General features: G+C 34.8%; 4 protein-coding genes across 4 annotated transcripts, besides 1 other annotated feature; 2 read left to right on the top strand and 2 right to left on the bottom strand. All coding sequences in view use genetic code 12, as the record gives it.

Moving 5' to 3' along the window:
* Nucleotides 1–8192: 8192 nt before the first annotated feature.
* Nucleotides 8193–11024, bottom strand: CD36_29150 (Hyr1-like cell wall protein, putative; the record flags this gene model as incomplete). Its single annotated transcript, XM_002421906.1, has 1 exon — nt 8193–11024. One exon carries the CDS (start codon nt 11022–11024, stop codon nt 8193–8195), a length of 2832 nt encoding a protein of 943 aa, XP_002421951.1.
* Nucleotides 11025–12443: 1419 nt separating this feature from the next.
* CD36_29140 (conserved hypothetical mitochondrial protein) lies at nt 12444–12746 on the bottom strand (the record flags this gene model as incomplete). The annotated part of the gene is made up of 1 exon (XM_002421905.1): nt 12444–12746. The coding sequence occupies one exon, from the start codon at nt 12744–12746 to the stop codon at nt 12444–12446; it is 303 nt and encodes a 100-aa protein (XP_002421950.1).
* Nucleotides 12747–13016: 270 nt separating this feature from the next.
* Nucleotides 13017–18314: a mobile genetic element (5' truncated near start of ORF1).
* CD36_29130 (non-ltr retrotransposon zorro 3 orf1-related protein, putative) lies at nt 13382–14437 on the top strand (the record flags this gene model as incomplete). Its single annotated transcript, XM_002421904.1, has 1 exon — nt 13382–14437. The coding sequence occupies one exon, from the start codon at nt 13382–13384 to the stop codon at nt 14435–14437; it is 1056 nt and encodes a 351-aa protein (XP_002421949.1).
* On the top strand, nt 14594–18049 carry CD36_29120 (polyprotein of l1-like non-ltr retrotransposon zorro 3, putative; the record flags this gene model as incomplete). The annotated part of the gene is made up of 1 exon (XM_002421903.1): nt 14594–18049. The coding sequence occupies one exon, from the start codon at nt 14594–14596 to the stop codon at nt 18047–18049; it is 3456 nt and encodes a 1151-aa protein (XP_002421948.1).
* Nucleotides 18315–18376: the final 62 nt, after the last annotated feature.

The following is an 18376-nucleotide window of genomic DNA, read 5'->3' as shown; positions in this document are numbered from 1 at the left end:
ATCAACAAAATCTACACATAACGAACAAAAAATGTAGAATAACTAAACACATGTGTGCTAAAATGGAAGAAACTCACAAAAAAAGAAAACGATTTTGACTAAAATAGAGGTGTTAAAAAGGCATTAGAAGCTCTGTATATTTTTGGGGAGAAGGGTGGGTATATTGTTAACCAGAAATTCAATTAGAAATCTGACAGGTATGATGAACAGCGGCCCACAAATCTTATGATCTGTTTGTGATATTTCCAATTTTTTTTTTTTCTTTTTTGCTTTACAAAAGTGAATTATAATAATCACCCTAAATGGTTCTCTATTGTTAATCGTTAGTTCTTTCTGTAATTGAAGTCTTCATGGAAGTGTACAAAGTCTTAAATTTGTTACACTGAGCTCGTGACTAAAACAAAAAGCAATATCTAAAGATGTATTTTTTGTTCGGTTTTGTTGAAAAATGGTTTTGTGTTATCATCACTACCAATTGTAAATTTATTAACTTCCCCCTTGTACATATCAATTAGTTTTGTATAAACACTGGTTACGAAATTATTTCTTGAAACCGAAAAACAAACCAAGAAACCACTCCTACAAATACAATACTCTATTAATTACAACCCAAGTCAATGCTCGTAACACAAAAACCCACATGTAATATGTTTTGGTTCTTTGTTTTCTAGAAAAAAAAAATAGGGGGAGGGGATTTGAAAAAAAAAAAAAAAAAAACACACCCTTATACTCCAACAACCCCTGCAAATTCCTTACAATTTCCGAAGAAAAATTTAATTGGAATCAATGAGAAAGAAAAATTTTCTGTTATTGCAAGCACTTCAAGGTTACTTAAGCCTATTGTGTTTATACTAAAATTACATGAGGCAATTGTGGATCTCTTGAAAATCTGGTTTTGTTTTGGTATATTTTGAACATGTAGCAGTGTTTATTATTATTATTATTGAAAATCAAACCATACTTTAATATCTGGTTAATAATGCTTTACAAATTGCAGAGTACAGCCAAAACAGTTATGAGCCCTTGAAATTGAATTATGCGTTCAACTAAAACGGAAAAATTACAAATTAGATGGAATATAGTCTTACTCTACCCCTCTTTACCTGCTTCATTAATCTCATACAAACTAGTGGTTATATAAAGTTTGTTTTATTATGACTATGGTGGTGAAAAAAATAGAATCTCTTTCCCTTTGAGGACCGTTGATGAAAAATTATAGTTTAATTTAGTATTGACAAATTCTAACAATCCAAACGACAAGAATTGATTTTATTATTACGATGGACCCGCCCCGGCCCCTTCAATTTTGCAATTTGGGCGACTTTTTGATATAGCCCTCTTTTTTTTTTTCTTGTTTGTCACAGAAGCTTTTTTTGACTTCTTTCCTGTTGTTGAGCAAATTGTTAGGTGCATGAACAGCACAAAAACAACACCAACAAACAAGGGCAGACTTAGACCCATTTTTTATTTTTGTATTGTTGAAAACAAAACAAGACAAAACCGATAGCTGTTATTAGAATAATCCTTGCAGAACAATGTACTTCATAAAATTCTTAGTGTTACAACAAGGATGGGAATTATATTCAAAATTAACGATAGTTCCTGTTAAATTAGTTGAATGTTCTTAGGAGGTACGGAACAAACATCTCTTAGGCAATCCGTATTAAAAGAAAAAAAATAACTTGTAATACGAAAAGGGCAGAGAAGTGCATAGTTTTTGAAAAATGGTATAATAATAATCAATGCAACCTTGATTCAACAAGGCCAGTATCATTCACCAACAATGTGTGACACCACGCAATTCTAACCCAGTAAATTGAATATAACCTGAAATTTGTATACAAAATATTAGTTGGTATACATCATGCAAGTTCAATTTCTAGTTGTTAGAAACTCCTCCTTCTCCTCATATATACATGGATCATTTCTCGTAACTATTACCGATAGATGTTTAGTGGTTTATGGTATAACCATCACAAAATACCAATTCTGATAATATGGTTTGTGGTATTTGCAGTCTTTTTGATTGTTTTACCATCAACAGGCACACAAGTAGTCACATATTTGGAGAATGTTGGTTATAATCAATAATAATATGTTTTTGACAGGCGTATTATAGAGATGGTTGTCAAATGCAAATTGGAAAACACGTCATGGAAAATATGAAATTTGCATAATTCTTGGAATCCATCATAATTCAAGGTGCAACCTAATTCTACTGTTCAATTAACTGTGTTTGCTTGCCAACGAAACCAGGGAAAAGGATAGCCGGAAATGATTCTCCTTTTTTGTTTTAGTAAATTGAATTGAATTCCAAAATGATATGATTTTTTTTTCACTCCTACTTTTAGTAATTTTGATGGATGTTCTTATCTTTCAATTTTTTCCACCTGCTGCATTTCCGTTATGTTTCTTTTTTATTTTAGTTCATATTTACTTCTATGTATACTGCTCACTATGTATTTGTAAGTTGGTTAGATATTCCTCTAATTGTAACTTTAAATCCTATTGCTCAGAAGGTTAACTGCAGTGTAATTGGCTTTAATGGTAAGTCTTTTTAGTTACTGACGGTTACACTGTCTACATCTGGTAATTTATGTATCTAGTTGTTCAAACTTTTGTAATGTTGATAAATGCAATTCGGGTAAAACTTATGGAATGCAACCATTTCCAGGATCACAACCCGGAAATGATTTAATATCTATGTTGGGATTCTTTTTCTTGGTTATTTCTGTTTTTTTGCAATTAAAAATATATGAGCTGCCCAAAACTCAAAACTCAAAAGTTAAAAGTTAATCATTAATTTCCAATGTTCTATTTGGTGCTAATTAGTTAATCTCAAACAGAATGCAGTGTTTTATTTTTAAAACTCGTTTCACTTCAACACGTAGAAAGCTGAATTTCATTGTTCAAGAATTCAAATGGCAATCAAAAATGGAGTGATTAAGCGAGTGATAGTGCATGTGGCAATCGAAGGAAGGAAACAGTTTAGGTTTGTTTGTTTGGTTGTTTTGTGCAATCTACAAATTTCATATTTCCGATTGCGAGTAAAAGAAGACTAAAATATAACAAATTCAACAGTTCCGCCATCCAGTGACCAAGAAAGGATCTATTAACCGTCAAAAAAATGTTTTATTATGATTTTGAGCCCTTTAGAATCCACTACAAAAAAAAAAAAATACTAACCGATCTACTCCATACAATAATAACTACTGTAACTATTTATTATAATTATTGAGATATTTTGTTGTGCCGATAATAGTTTCTGGTGTTCGTGTTGTTGTTGGTGATTGTCAGACGACACAAAAGAGTTTGAATCGTTTTCGCTTGCCAACATCTTTTTTTTTTGTTATTGTTTTTGAAGAAAAGCTGTTTGTGCCATGGCTCCTTTCTCTTTCAATTGTTTTCATTCACAGACGTTCCATTAATTCCACACACAATGTCTACCAAAACCAACAATCATATATTGGTTGCCTGGTTTACGTATTTCGACACATAAATGATTTTTTCTGTGCCCATTGTCTCTGGCGAACATATTATTATTGTTGCCTTTGCGTTCCATTTACCACCAATGTTCATGCCAGTACATACTGTACGGTATTGAAAATCATGAACAATTGACCACCTTCACCCATTTAAATCCATATACTTGTTGAAATAATACAAATCATATTTTTGGATTCGATGTTTGTTTGTCTATCTAGAAAAGCTCCCCCACTTTCTGTTTTTGTTTTCTATAAGGTAGGCTGATTTTTGTGATTGGTGCAGATAACATATGGTTTAGTAGGTTAAGTTTCATAACCACTCATGCCATTTTTTATTTTTTAATTTGTGTATTTGTTCCAATATACTGTATTTGGCGATGAGATAAACATCTGTATTGGAAATATTTTTAGTTGTTGTCCAAAATGCAAACCTAGAAGGCTCTTCATTTCCACTGGAAGTAAAAATTCCGCTACAACAGGATTCTAGAAAGTGATAAACCAATTCCAAAGGGGAGTATAGTCTAGTTTGTTTTGAACTACTTCTATGCTCATTTCCTAGGGGGCGAATTGGTTCTGATTTTTTTGTTCAGTCCTATCACATTTCATTATTGGTATAATTTGTGCTGAATCTAGATGTTTCTTTATCTCTTGCACACAACACCTTTTTGGCTTTCTTTCAAACAGATCATTGAAATTTATCCATGGTACCATTCTAGTGGAAATTAAAGTCCGAGACATCTAAATCTATTGTGTAAAACATTCAGATAGAAAATTGCAGATTTGGTTAAAAAGATATTAGTCTTTGGCCATTTAATTCATTTTGCAGCAATTGCCACATATAGGAAAAATCATATTTTTTAGCAATTTATGATATAATAATTCTATCTCAGTCCAGAACTGTGAATCCATTTTTTTAGTGAACCTTGTTTTCATTTTTAGCTTTCAGCAACAATAAAAATAGATTTGCTATTACTCTTTGCTGATTATTGTTTGGTGGTGAATGAATTAAAGAACTTTAAAGCTAATCATACAAGAGAGGATACATATCTTGATTGAAAGTAGATTATTACTAATATTACTAATCCAAGTATTATATATCACTTCTGTTATTGCAATTATTGTTTAGACCTATTGAAAGAATTTATAATCATTATTCTTCATCTAAGTAAAATTAAGGTTTAACCTTTTTAGTTTTATTAACAATAGGAGCATGTTTTCAAACGTGCAATAAATATCTATTTAACTGATTTTAAGGTTACAAAAGGCGATTGGACCTTATCCTAGCAAACAATTTTACTACCAAACAGTTCACAAACAATATCAATTCAATGGGGATAATACTGATAGATTTGGGACTGGTCATTCTTTTAACATATTAAGCCTACTTTATAGTGATACTATAAAAATGCGGACTTGTTGGATCAGAGAGGTTTTATTTGTAATATTCATCCGAAAGATACGTTAAACACAGTAATCAGATGTGATAATAAGTTTCAACTCTTACTCTTAATGATTACATACAAATAATCAAAGAAAGATCAAACCTTTTTGGTTCATACTTTATTCAATTTCACCTGTATGACTAAACGGTCTGGTTTCCGTTATTGCGCTGAGTTATCTCCCTTTTCCTTCACTTCCCCCCTTTTCTTCATTTATATTTTATCCATACTGTTGAATTATGAGTCCGTGGCCACATCAAGATCCTTTCTTTTCTTAACCAAAAAACAAAAAAAAAAAAAGAAAACAACAAGAATGAAGAAAAAACGCAAATTTTGGTCTATTTATTTTAGCACTGAAACAGAATAGGCTCTTAACCGGATTTAATTTGAAAATTGTTTTGGCGCAAAGTGTGGTAAAATCTAGCAATCATCAGTTTTAACTTTTAACTATTAAACTAATAATAAACATAGTGAGATTTAAATGCTTTCCAAAAAGCATCCGGTTCCCGTGAACTCGGACCGACTTGTGTAAGCACATACAAACACATATTAAACGTAGTGGATTCTGCCAATAAAGACAGAAGGAGTGACAAATATATGGTTTTTGGATGACCGCTTTTTAGCAATAACATTGAAACTTTGAATGGAGAGTTAAAAATAGGTATTCTTATTAATTCCATATTCAAGAAAAAGTCCATTGGTCCTTCATTGATTGTGAAATTTCAAGATTGTATGCCCAATGTTGTCATTCTCAAGTAAATATGAAAACCAATTTTGTAAACGGCCATTAAGAACGCAGTTACCACCTGGACAATCACTTGATACAATTGAACTCCGTATTTCTCTAATTATTACCAGTATTCTTTATCTACGGTTATTTTCTAGAAATTTTTATAAACCTTCTGGATTTTTTTTTGTTATTTTTTTTGTAAAAAACCATACACTAATCGTTTAAATCTAACATTCTTGGTACTACGTTGTTTTGTTGATCAACAAAACCTGAAAGATCTAATCGACACCGTCAAGAAATATAGATACTGTTTATTTTGTTTTCTCTTTTTTCTTGGTGCCCTCAATCCACTCCATTTCAATTCAATACACAAAGTTCGTAGACAAGAAACGCGTAAGTCTATACCGTTTTGGGATAACTTTGTGTCTAGTGTCAACTTTTTCAGTTCTGTGCTTGTTACTATAACTGTTGTTGTGTTGGTTATGAGTTCAGCTAAATGGTTAACATATGTTTTGCAATTTAAGATTATGTAAAATCTAAATGCTTAACTCAACGCCAGCAACTAAGAATACGTTCTCACTCAAGTAAAGGTGAATTAACTAGTATATGAATATTGCCAAGGGGCTGCTTGATTTTTTTTTTTTTTTTGCAATAAGTTTATAACCGTCATCGGTTAGATAATTTATGTACATTCTGGTTTAAGGAGAGAAAGAGGGGAAAACGAGGGGGATACATAAGTCTCTCGTAGTGGCTTTGCAAACTAAAGATAACTAATGACGAAAACTGAACCGGTTTTGTTTGGAGGGAACTCATTAATACTACGGTATGAATGAAAATAGACTATGTCACTAGGAGAGATTACTGTTGGACTCAGTTGAACATCTGGTGGTCGAGTTGCTGTAAATTTTAGTTTTGATTGGATTTATCGAGCTACGATTTTTGAGCAACCATGAGGACCCTCCTCCAAATTATTGAAATTTTCTTGACGTATGTTTAGCACGAAACTGTAGCAAAATGCCTACCTTTACGATGCATATTTCTCTTTTATGCATTCCAAAACAGAGACAAAACTCGTTTGATGTTTATTTTTGAACACCTACAAGTAAATTAATTATTTGAAACATTAGCCTTGACACAAATTGGTTAGTTCAAGAAATACGCAGGGTATGTTTCATAGCTTTGTTAGTATTCTCGATTATTTCGCCAAATCCGTTTCCAATTTCTAAGTAACTTGCAACTTATTTTAACTACTCATAGCAACAGGATGGTTACGAACTATTGCCTACAATACATAAAAATGTTGGAACATTCAATGATGGGGATATTTTTCCTTTAAAATCCATCCATGATTATAACAGACAAAACCTGAAAATTAATATAACCACTAAATTCCCCTATTTCCAAAAATAACTATAACAATAACAACAAAATGAAATATCAAGTCACACATTAGATCTATCGTCTTTTTTGTTTGACTTTTAGCCCAATCATGGCTGGAAAGAAAGGAAAAAAAAATAACACAAACACAAAACGACGTTATTAAACACTCTTCCCACAAAACGGTAACTAAAAATGCATCTTCAACGAATCAGAAATTTGAAAACTCACCAAACTAATTCTCAATGTCAAATTTCTAAAATTCCCACTTTGAGACGTCTGTTGAGTATAACATGTGACACCTCTCGCGTATTTTATAGAAAAGAAAGGAAAAATATGAGGCTGCGAGTTGGAATCAATCCTACTATTGTAAATAGATAACTTACACAGTAGCAACAGGTATAACTTCTGAAGATGAGAGACAACTTGGTTCACACTTCCACTGAATATATTCTATAGGGGCAAAGAATGAGAAATCACAATTTGGAACCAAAATGTTCAATCAAATCATACTACCTTCTACAACCTTATCCTATAACCTACAGATAACAACAGCTTTACAACAACTGTTTAGGTTTTTTCCCCTTTATTTATGTTGAAAGCCACAGAAATATTTTCTCAAGCATTAAAGTTGAACCCAATTTCTGCAAATTAGTATTATCCAAGCCACTATGGCTTCAAACTGATTATATTTTTATTTGAACATGCCTTGATTGTTATTCATAATTCTATTGGTTATCCACGTTATGTACATGTGATACCCTAAGGACTGCAAGATTTGCAATGGATAGGCATTGATAGATAACCATCCATTACAAAATTGGGCAATGGGTTTCCTGATTGAAGACCCCCCCCCCCAGACTTGGCTTATTGTGGGGATTGGTATTTTACCCTATTTATTCATCTAGTACACTATGTAACTTGCTTAACTCAAGAGTTTTTTAAAGCACTATATCTGAGCTATGGACATGCACAAGATTTGTTACCAATTTTCAATTTTGGGAAACCATATTCTATGTCCTTACAAATAATATTTAATTGAATCATGAAATCAAATATATTAGGAAAAAAGGAAATCTATTACAAATTTATACTGCTAAACTAAACGAAAAAAAAAAAAAAAAAGAAGAAAGGCACAACACATCTGATAATTTCTCTCTATCACATAAACATCATTAATCCGAAAACCACCAATGCCAAGTATTTGATATTTTCAATTGGCTCTTTATTGGATCCGTTTTCATATGGGATAGTAACTGCTGCAGAAGACGAAGAATTAGTTGGTCTGATGACAGAAATTTCAACGGGGATGTCTGATGCGGTTGGCAAGTTTGCATCATTTTCAGCACCAGCATTAGTAGCAGTGGCGTGTACACTGTTAGTGTCATTGTTAACAACTGATGGTTTCAAACCAGACATACCCACAAGAGTAGTAGTACCATCGGTGGATGCTGCCATTGTGATGGTTCCCGTGTTGGAAACATCCTCACCCAGAATACTACTGACATTGTTGCCAGCAGTGGAAATATCTTTCTTGGACTCTCCCGTAGTGACAGTGGTATGTGAAACACTTGTGATATAAGTGACAACACTTTCAGAACATTTGGACTTGTTGCAGTTGGTGATAGTAGCGGTAACAATCAGATTAGTTGACTCAGGTGCAAGCGGGTTGTTGTTCACCAGTTCAGTGGTGATCATGGATAATGAGCCATTAGAATGTTCAGCAATAGACGATGTGTTTGAGTTTGGAACAGAATCAGAAACAGAATCAGTTTTGCCGTTATTCAGTACTGAGCTGCTAGTACTGATATCAGATTCGGAGGGAGCAACAACAATAGTGGCAGAAGAAAAAGATGTGGTCGTGGTAGCAGCCAATGATTCATTCACCAACTCATATGAACTGGCACTAACAGTTAATGTGTCACTAGGCTCGTTGGAAATGTCACTTTCCCAAGTTAAAGTGGATCCAAGTACAATGTTAGATGATGGTGCAGGGAAAGTAATCAAAGTGGTTAGCAAAGTCTCAGATTGACTAACAACACCTGATTCAGTTGCCACTGAACTGTCTGGTTTGGAGGTGGTCCAAGTCGTTGTAAACTCTGTTTCAGTGACACTAGTTGGTGGGACAGATAATGAAGTTGCTGGTTGGAAGGTTGTCAAGGTGGTTAAGGAAGTACCGGATTGGCTTATGATTCCAGATTCGGTAACAATACAGCCATCGGAATTGGCGGTGGTCCAAGTGGAAGTGAACTCAGTTTGTATATCACTGGATTTGGTGACGGATGCTAATGTATTGACTTTAGATGAAATACTTTCAGTGTCTGATTCGGCCAAAGTGACAAATGCTTGGCCAGCAGACGATGTGGTTTCTGATTGTGTGGTGAGTGTGATTGAATCAGAACTGACAGATGGTTGGGAAGAAGCAGATGCACTAAAGATAAATGATTCACTTGGGGTGACGAATGATGGCTCACCAGAAGCTACAAGCTTGGAAGAATGTGTTTCACCAGCAACGGACGACTGGGACAAAGTAGCTGAATGTTCACTCGTTGAAGGCTCGATAACAATGTAGTCGCTGGCTGTTTCAAAACCAAATTCACTAGAATGTGTGGCCTTGACATCGGCAGAAGATTCTCCAATAGTAGATGAGTGTTGCACAGAAGAGTGGTGACTTGAGACAGGTGTTTCAGTAGGTAAAATTGGGGCTGCAGAGGTTTCCCAGCTAGCTGTATCAGTTAATAACTCTTCAGCTGATGATGTTTCAACGGGGATATCTGCACTCGAAGACAACTGGGTGGTGCTTAGTTCAACTGTTGATAAAATGGTGTCACTTGGCAATGCTGGGAACATTGATGTGGTTGTGAACCATGAGCCACCTTTGTCTGTCAAAACATTTACAACACCACTTTCGGTGACTGTGTTGCCAGCAGTGTTGGTTTTGGAGATGGTAGTGGTGTATTGTGTTGGTGTTGTTCCTGGTGCTTCTGGCACTGGCTTGCAAGGAGTTTGACACGACTTGGGCAATGCTCTTTCTGGAATACGCCCGTAATAGGCAACAGACCCCATAATGGTGGATGGGATACCGGAGCCTGAATCAGTGACCACTTGGAACTTTGATGGATCGTACCCTGTACCGATGTTGAACTTCTGTTCGAGCAAAAGGTTTCTTAATGTCAAGATACCGGAGACGGTGTCGTATGCGTATGCTGAGTTCCAGAGATTTCCCATCAAAGGAATAGTTAATCCGATTTTGTTGCCTTCCCCGAATCCATATACATTGAATGTTTGTGTGGTTGAGACAGCTTGGACGATCATGGAGGAACCCTTGTCGGTTAAGTAGAAGTTCTGTTTGGGGGAAACGGCCAATAAGACGTTGGAGATGTAAATCGTGGAATCGCCTTTTGCAGTGAAACAACCCGAACCCTTAATCTGGGTTGTTTGCTCGTAGACCTGGTTATTCAAACAGATTTGGCCGTTGTTGGTGATGGAACCCAAGGGCAAACCAAGGCTGACAGTACCCGAGGTTCTTTGATTCTGGTAGAACAGCAATAACCCGGTGTTGGTCCACAGGGCAGAAGTGAGTGCGGTGGAGCTGGAGAACTCACCGGAAGCAGCAAAATACATTTCCCCGTTGTTGGTGAATGAAACGCCTCGCAAGTCGTAGGAGGATGAAGTCCGTGAAACACGCGAGTCAAAGGAGACGACCCCGTTGTTGGTGATGGAATGGAGCAACGTTGTTAAACTGACTTGAAGGGCCAAAAGATGAGAGGTCAGGGAGATGTACAATCCTGCACCGGCTCTGACGTCTAATTTACCAACAAAGTTGGTGTAAGCATTGTCGATGATAGACCAGGAGGCCCCAGGGTAAATAGTGATGTCGCCTAGGTTTAGGGTGACAGTGCCTCTATCGACTTTGTTTTCGGTGATCTCGAGAGCAAAGACTAGCTGGGTGAGCAAAGCGAGGGAAACAATGATATTCAGGAATAGTTGCATGTGGTGAATGGTGATTGGTTTTGTAGTGATGAAAGAGAGTTAGAAAATTTGGAAAACGGGAAAGGACATTGGCTGAATTTATAGTTTCTTGAGTCATGTAGATTAGAATTTGTTCCTACGATCGACATGTACTGAACTAGTTGCAAAAACTAGTTTTGTTTCTTTTTTTTTTTTTTTTTTTGGTTGATGTTCTTAGAAGAGTGCAGACCCGACAAGTTTTTTTTTTTGACACTCCCGAAATATAATATATCAAGCGGTATGATGGAGATGCATCCGTTCGGGTATTGTCCCGTCTACCCAGCCACTTGACGTGTAACAGAAAACAATCCGAATGAAAAAGAAAATAGAAACAATTGTAGTTGATATCCACCTCTAATGGTAACCGAGATTGTTTGCCGAAAAAATAATAGAAAAAAAAGGTAATCAGTTGCAAAAAAATAAACACTTGCTAAATAGATCTTTCCTCTGAGTGTAGAAATGCAACCCAGTAATATGATTGTTGGTACGATAGTAACTGTAACAAGAGGAGCCGATATTCCGTGTTCTTGCAAAATGGTTTCGTTTTGCTGTATTATTATCACGGGATGCTTGGACGGAAAAGAAATTTTACAAACTCTAGAAGTGTTTCTTTTTTAGATGTTGCCTGGTGTTTGTCAATAGTGTGTGTGGAAATGTTTTGTGATAAGGCATATAGTTCCGAAACCAGACGTATCTGGTACAGTTAGATATGACAAGCCTTAAGTCTGGAAAGCTTAGGTATGCGTTGGATTTGTGTAATGCTACCATGTTTTAGATGCTTGACTGTATTATAGCAGGTGGTCACGTGTGCTGTTAATGTTTGAATATCTATTCTTTTTGAAGGCTGGGATGTACCAAACGTAGAAGGTCAAATTGTTTTGTTCGATTGATCCTCTATCAATCACCTTGGAGTAACTCCACTTAAATGTCGTTGTACAATGTATAGCACGTTTTCTATTCCGATAGTACATGCCAACTATTTGTTTGCTAAAACGCAGATAAATGGATGAACTGTGGCAACATTATAGAGATAATCACTTGAAATATATGACAAGCCAAATCTCAAAGTTAGCAAATTGTTTTAGCCAATAATGGTATTTAAACTGATCTATTTCAATGTACACACATTTCTTAAACTTATAGTAATTGCACATTAAAATATGTGAGTTAAGTGGGAAATATACATTCTTATCAAAAGACTATTTACAGAATTAAGAAAATAAGAACAAACACACACTCTGTACTAACTGGTATCGAAAACTAATGGGCACGTACCACAAACAAAGTATCACATAAGCTTTTACCAACGTATTGCCTTAAAAAAGTAACATTGATTAGAAGTGTTTACCCATGGCAAGTTGATCCATATCCTTGATTCCGCCGACCAGTGTTCGCCATTATTTAACCAAATCTCTTTCTATATAAAATTTGTACGACTTCTCCAGCACGATAAGCACCCAATCCAAACAAAATTATTCCCGCCCCTCGGACTGATCGTTGCCACCAAATGGGGTTTTTCCTCAAGTCAATTTTTCCTGTTGTTTTATCTTTGAATTGATTGGGTGAACTTAGGTATAATCCGCCACCAATGGCAACAATTGATTGAATGGCGGTGCATGGCAAACATTGCGATTCTAATTCGTCTGGTGATGGTGGATAGGGACGCGAAGGTGGAGGGTTAAATACTGATAATATATTAGACATAATGTAAGATTTGTAAATATATGGCTAAATGGGATGTGAAATCAAATACAAAATGTAGATACACTTTTGCTGAGGTCGATATTACGGAAGAAGTGGGAGATGCTTGATGATGTCGTATAGCCAGATCAATCTGAAAAAAAAGAGAGAACGTTCCGGAACTTATAATTTCTGTTGTTGCAACAAGAACTAAGTTAATGATGATGATTACATTATACACGACTTTTTTACTGAACACAATTTATTAAGGGGCAAATCAAACAATAGAGAAAAAATACTTTCAAAACATATGCCTCTGTGGCAGCTACATACAAAACAAACCAGGCTAGAAGCCAAGATACACAAGAGGAACTTATTTTAAAGTTCCAAAAGAAGCTTTTGAAGACTTAAAAAGACACAACGCTGCGGTATTTCCTGAAGAGGTCATGACATCTGATATCTCAACCATTATTAACAAATATTGACGTGAAAAGGTTTTCGACACCATTGAGAACAAGCTAATTACTACTGCGCAAAACTTGGAAGAATATTTGAGTCAATATCCTGAGGATGTCATAAGGAAGGCATTCAAATATTCCACATTGAAACTCTCTATTGATGATAAAGCAACAATAGATGCATGTGAAGAAATCTTAGGGATGAGAGAAGAATTAATGCATATCCAAAGAATTTTAGATTTTAATATAATGGACAAAGTGATGTGCTTAATGCCATTTACACTTGAACAACTGGAAGGTAAACTTTCATCAGAAATGGCGAAAGTAAGAACCATAGTGGAAAACCTCGAATTTGTTATCGATGGTACAGTGGAACATATCAAAATTGATAGTGCCAAACGAAACAGACAATTGGTGGTCTTTAAAGTGCCAATTAACTGTCGTAGTTTAGCAAAAAGCTTATTCCAACAATTATTTTTACATAAAGAAGGTGTTATAGTACAACAATACGCGCCTAGTATTGAGAAGGCTCAGCTTGGGAGAACCAGCCTAACTGAAGAAAATAATCATCAACTTTTAACGGAGTATGTTTGTTATTTCATAGTTGACCTCTTTTCGGGACAAGTACCAAAAAGAAGAATCAAAACCAATAATACAAAGAATGAGCCATCCGCATATGAACAATGTACATCAAGAGTTTTATCTAATTACAAATACTGTGAATACTGCAGATGTATGACACATACTAAGTATCATTGTCCTATGATAAAACCATGCACCAATTGTGGTGTAAAAGGGCATAAAACAACGAGCTGTAAAAAAGCTCAGTTGACCACAAAGGTGGTCATAGGAAAACCTGATAACAAACAATATTTTCCGGCTTTACCGCCTAAAATGGTTAACAAAACTATGAAAGATGCTTCTCCGAGAAAGGGAAGTATAACAAAAACTACTTTTTCTACAAAAGGAGATAATACAGAAAAGGTGATTACTCCAACTGCTCAAAATGACAGTCCTACATTACAAGAATCACCACCTGTGACAATTACGGGTCGCAGGGAGGTTACAACAAAACCTCCTACTGCTACTACGGCACCAAGGAAAACCATGACTACCGGTGTCCTGGAAATGGATACCAGTAAACATAACATTTCCTCGAACCACGAAGCGTCATCGAGGAAAAAAGTAAATTTGCTGGAACAGCCCAGCAGTCCTGCGAAGGACCCAGGGCTGAACCTCTCCCCACAACTTCAGTAGGATGATAATTCATACATGTTTGCTTTTCCTTGTTAAAGATCGATTTTCCCGTTATTTATAATACTAAAACAAAAACTAATAAAAACACTGGAAAAAAAAAAAAAAAAAATTCATATTGATACATCCATACTTACACCCATCATTTAATTACTGTGAATGAGGAGAAATGAATCCTATATTAATAGTCTCACAATAGGTTCCAAAAGTATTGGCAGCCATCAATCCGCTGATTTTAAGAAATTACTTGATATATTCCTTAAACTAATAGGTGAACATCTGATGATTGATATTTGGTTTATCCAAGAAGTCAGATTTGTATCTCAGGAACAATTTAATTATATCAACAAAATATTAAAACAACACAATGCACAACTTAGAATGCATCATTTTGAAGATCTAACGGGTTTTCTTATCCATTCGCCACATGCTAAACTAAAATTTAAAATAAATGACAATGACAATCATCAAACAACACATTTTGAAGGTTGTATTAGCATCTTGGATATTAAGTTAATTACAAATGAAGACATAACTTTGATTAATAACTATTTGCACAGTGGAGATATGGATGCACAGATGACTCTCCTAAACGCATTTACTAAATATATTGCAAATTTAAAAAAACATAACAATCACAATATAATTTATGGTAGTGATTTCAACCACATTATGCTGCTAGATGATGTTCAACTACCACTGAATCAAAATAGTTATACGTTCACCAAAAAAGAGCTGGAAATTATTCAGTTAATGTCACGTTTTCATAATAAATGGAAACTTCAAGATGCTTTCCAAATATTTAATAACATGCGACCAACAAATTTTCATTCTAACAAATCTGTCAAGAAACGGTTAGATAGAATATATATTGACTCCAGAATTCGAAGAAAACTTAAAAAATACAGACTCCTAACAGAGTTCAAACAGATTTCGACTTACAAAATAATAGCGACGTCTTTCCAAATCCAAAAAGAATCAGTCCTAAATGTTGGTAACTCACGTTACCGGATACCTCAATGGATGAGTCAAGATGAAAACATAATTAAGGATCCAAATAATAATGAAAAAGGTAATCTCACACCTTTTTCTAATTGGAATGGGATTATTAACCAGATACAGGAAAAGGTGATATTCTATGAAATATACCTGAAATATATTAGACCATACACTTCAAATACAGAAAAGGTTCCAGATGAACAGATGCTTAAATTTAGATTTAGACCATCGATTAACTTCTCTGTTATTACCGAAATGCAAACTGAGTCTGGTAATATAGTTCAAGACACCGAAACAATGATAAACTTGGCGACAAAATTCTATCAAGATCTATTCCTGTCAGACGATAGACAATTGGAATCCTTTAATTTTGTGGACCAGTTTGACAAAAAGATAGATGAAACTGTCAAAGTTTTGTTGGAAAAAGCTTTTACTGAAGACAATGTATACGATCATTTACTAATGATCAATAAGAAAACTGCAGTGGGAACTGATGGTATTTCTTACCAAAATCTCATTGAATTATGGCCCAGTTTAGGTGAAAGCCTCATTAGAGCAGGAAATCATATCTTGAAATATGGAACATTACCACAACAAATGAGTGAAGTGATTATTACATTAATACCCAAGAAACTGAAGACACCTATAATTGAAAACTTTCGACCTATCAGTGTACTCAGCTGTGCGGTACGATTGTTATCATCAGTAATAGAAAAACAACTAAACCCAGTCTTGGCAAAGGTCATTGAGAAAACTCAAACAGGCTTCCTTAAAGAAAGATCAATTAGTAATAGCATATACCTCCTCGATATGGTTCTTACAAGATATCAGACTTCTAAAACTGCAGATGCAGAATCAGCAGGGTTTATTAATCTTGACTTCAGAAAAGCTTTTGATTCAGTACATCATGATTTTATATTGAAAGTTTTACAACAAGTAGGATTCGGGCCTAAGGCGACGAATTTCTTGATGGCAATAACTGCAAAGCAAAAAGCAAAAGTCAGTATTAATAATATTGACGGTCCATGCTTCCCACTTAAACGTGGGGTTAGACAAGGCAATCCTATTTCACCTTTAATCTTTATTTTAATCTTAGAGACCTTTCTCGCTAGATTGAGTAAGGAAATTGAGGGAATAGGAGTGGTGAATGAAGTTTCGCTGGTTGCATACACTGCATATGCAGATGATGTGATCATCTTTTTTAAGAACAAGAATGATCAAGAAAGAATTCAACAACTTTTAGAAGACTTTGGAAGGGAATCAGGCCTTTATCTTAACAATAATAAAACAGAGGTTTGTTATTTCAATGACATTCCGGAGATTTCCTTTTTACCATATGTTTCAAAGAAGCTACAACTAGAAAAATTAACATATCTAGGAGTACCGATGAAAAAAGCAGATGAAGAGTTTGATCCTTGGACACTGTTTGTATTAAACCTCAACGCTCAAATTCGAATGACACCGATACTGGATCTTTCATATCAGTTGATTATGAAATTGATGAATATCTTCATTTTCTCCAAATTATACTATAGAGATTTACATTCACCGATTCTGACGACAGCAGTGTCGAGCATTATAACAACAGTTCAACAAAGACTTCCTTTATACTTCAAGCTTCAGAGATTACAAACCCCTAATCATTTGGGTGGTTTCGGTTTGATGAACCCCAACCATCAAGTGAAAGGTCGAAGAGGTAAACAGATATATCTTTTATACACACAAGAAGATGACTTGATAATTAAATTTATGAGAACAAAAATTCAGGATATCCTTGATAACATTACCAAAGATTATCACACAATGTCAACAGAACCAGATAAATTGATGGTTTACCCATGGTATTATTTTGGGATGGGAGTATCCTGTCATCCGTCCTTACAATTTAGATATTTAAAAGAACGTGTATATGAGAATCTTACGAAGCTGGAAATTTCGTGGTTCGAAGCTTGGTTTCAATTGGTCCACTACACAGGTCCTCCTGTGGAAACTCCAATTAGAATCATGCTGATAGAAGACTATGCAAATTTAATTATCCAACCTAAAACGGAAATTATTAATTTAATGTCTCCAAATTTTGAAAAACAACCTTTATCTGAGCAAACTTTTCATCACACTTCAAGGAAATTATGTCCTCAAGCTCCGATTATTCCAGAAGGTTGGGGCAAACATTTTGATACAATTAAAAGTCTAACCATTTCAGATTGGACTGAATTTTGGAAGAATATGAACAAAGTCCAAAAACAGAGCGTTGGATCTTTACAAGATTATCATCTTTTTATCCTTGGTTATTATTCACATTATCCTTTTTATCCTAATTATAAAAAACTGGAGATACACTTTTGCCAATTGTGTAATACGGGTACTGATTCGATAGTACATCATATTTTTGAATGTGGTGAGACTATGGAATTATGGCTGAAACATTTTAATAGTCAGAGAACTCCACAATTTATTATTGGAAACAAACATCTACATAAGAAAGATTTACATGCCTTAAACGAGTACATCAAAGAAGTGGTTCAAAAGGTGAAACGACGAAGAGGTTCACCAATTTTGAATCATGGGGAAAAGGAAAATGTGGACGCTGGAACAAATGTACTCGTTCAGACATAACAACTAAACATTTTAATCGTATCTGAAGATTGCTTATACAATGCCCCTTAGCATTGTCAACAATACACCCTACACTACACATTATACATGATGGTTTTTAAAGGGATTCTCACTATGAGTATCTCTTTCCATGAAAATGGCCTCAAAAGGTTTTCCATCTTGAACTTATTTGAATAAATGATTGTAACCCCCTCGTATGTTTATAGTTATATACCTGTATATAAGGACTAAATATATGTTGAGAAAGAAAAAAAAAAAAAAAAAAAAAAAAGAGGAGCATTTGAAAAAAAAAAGAGTTATCCATAAAGAATATACCTTGGTTATACC

Source organism: Candida dubliniensis, chromosome R, assembly GCF_000026945.1.
Source record: "Candida dubliniensis CD36 chromosome R, complete sequence".
NCBI classification, from domain to species: Eukaryota; Fungi; Ascomycota; class Pichiomycetes; order Serinales; family Debaryomycetaceae; genus Candida; species Candida dubliniensis.
This window is presented reverse-complemented; position numbering and strand designations above follow the sequence as displayed.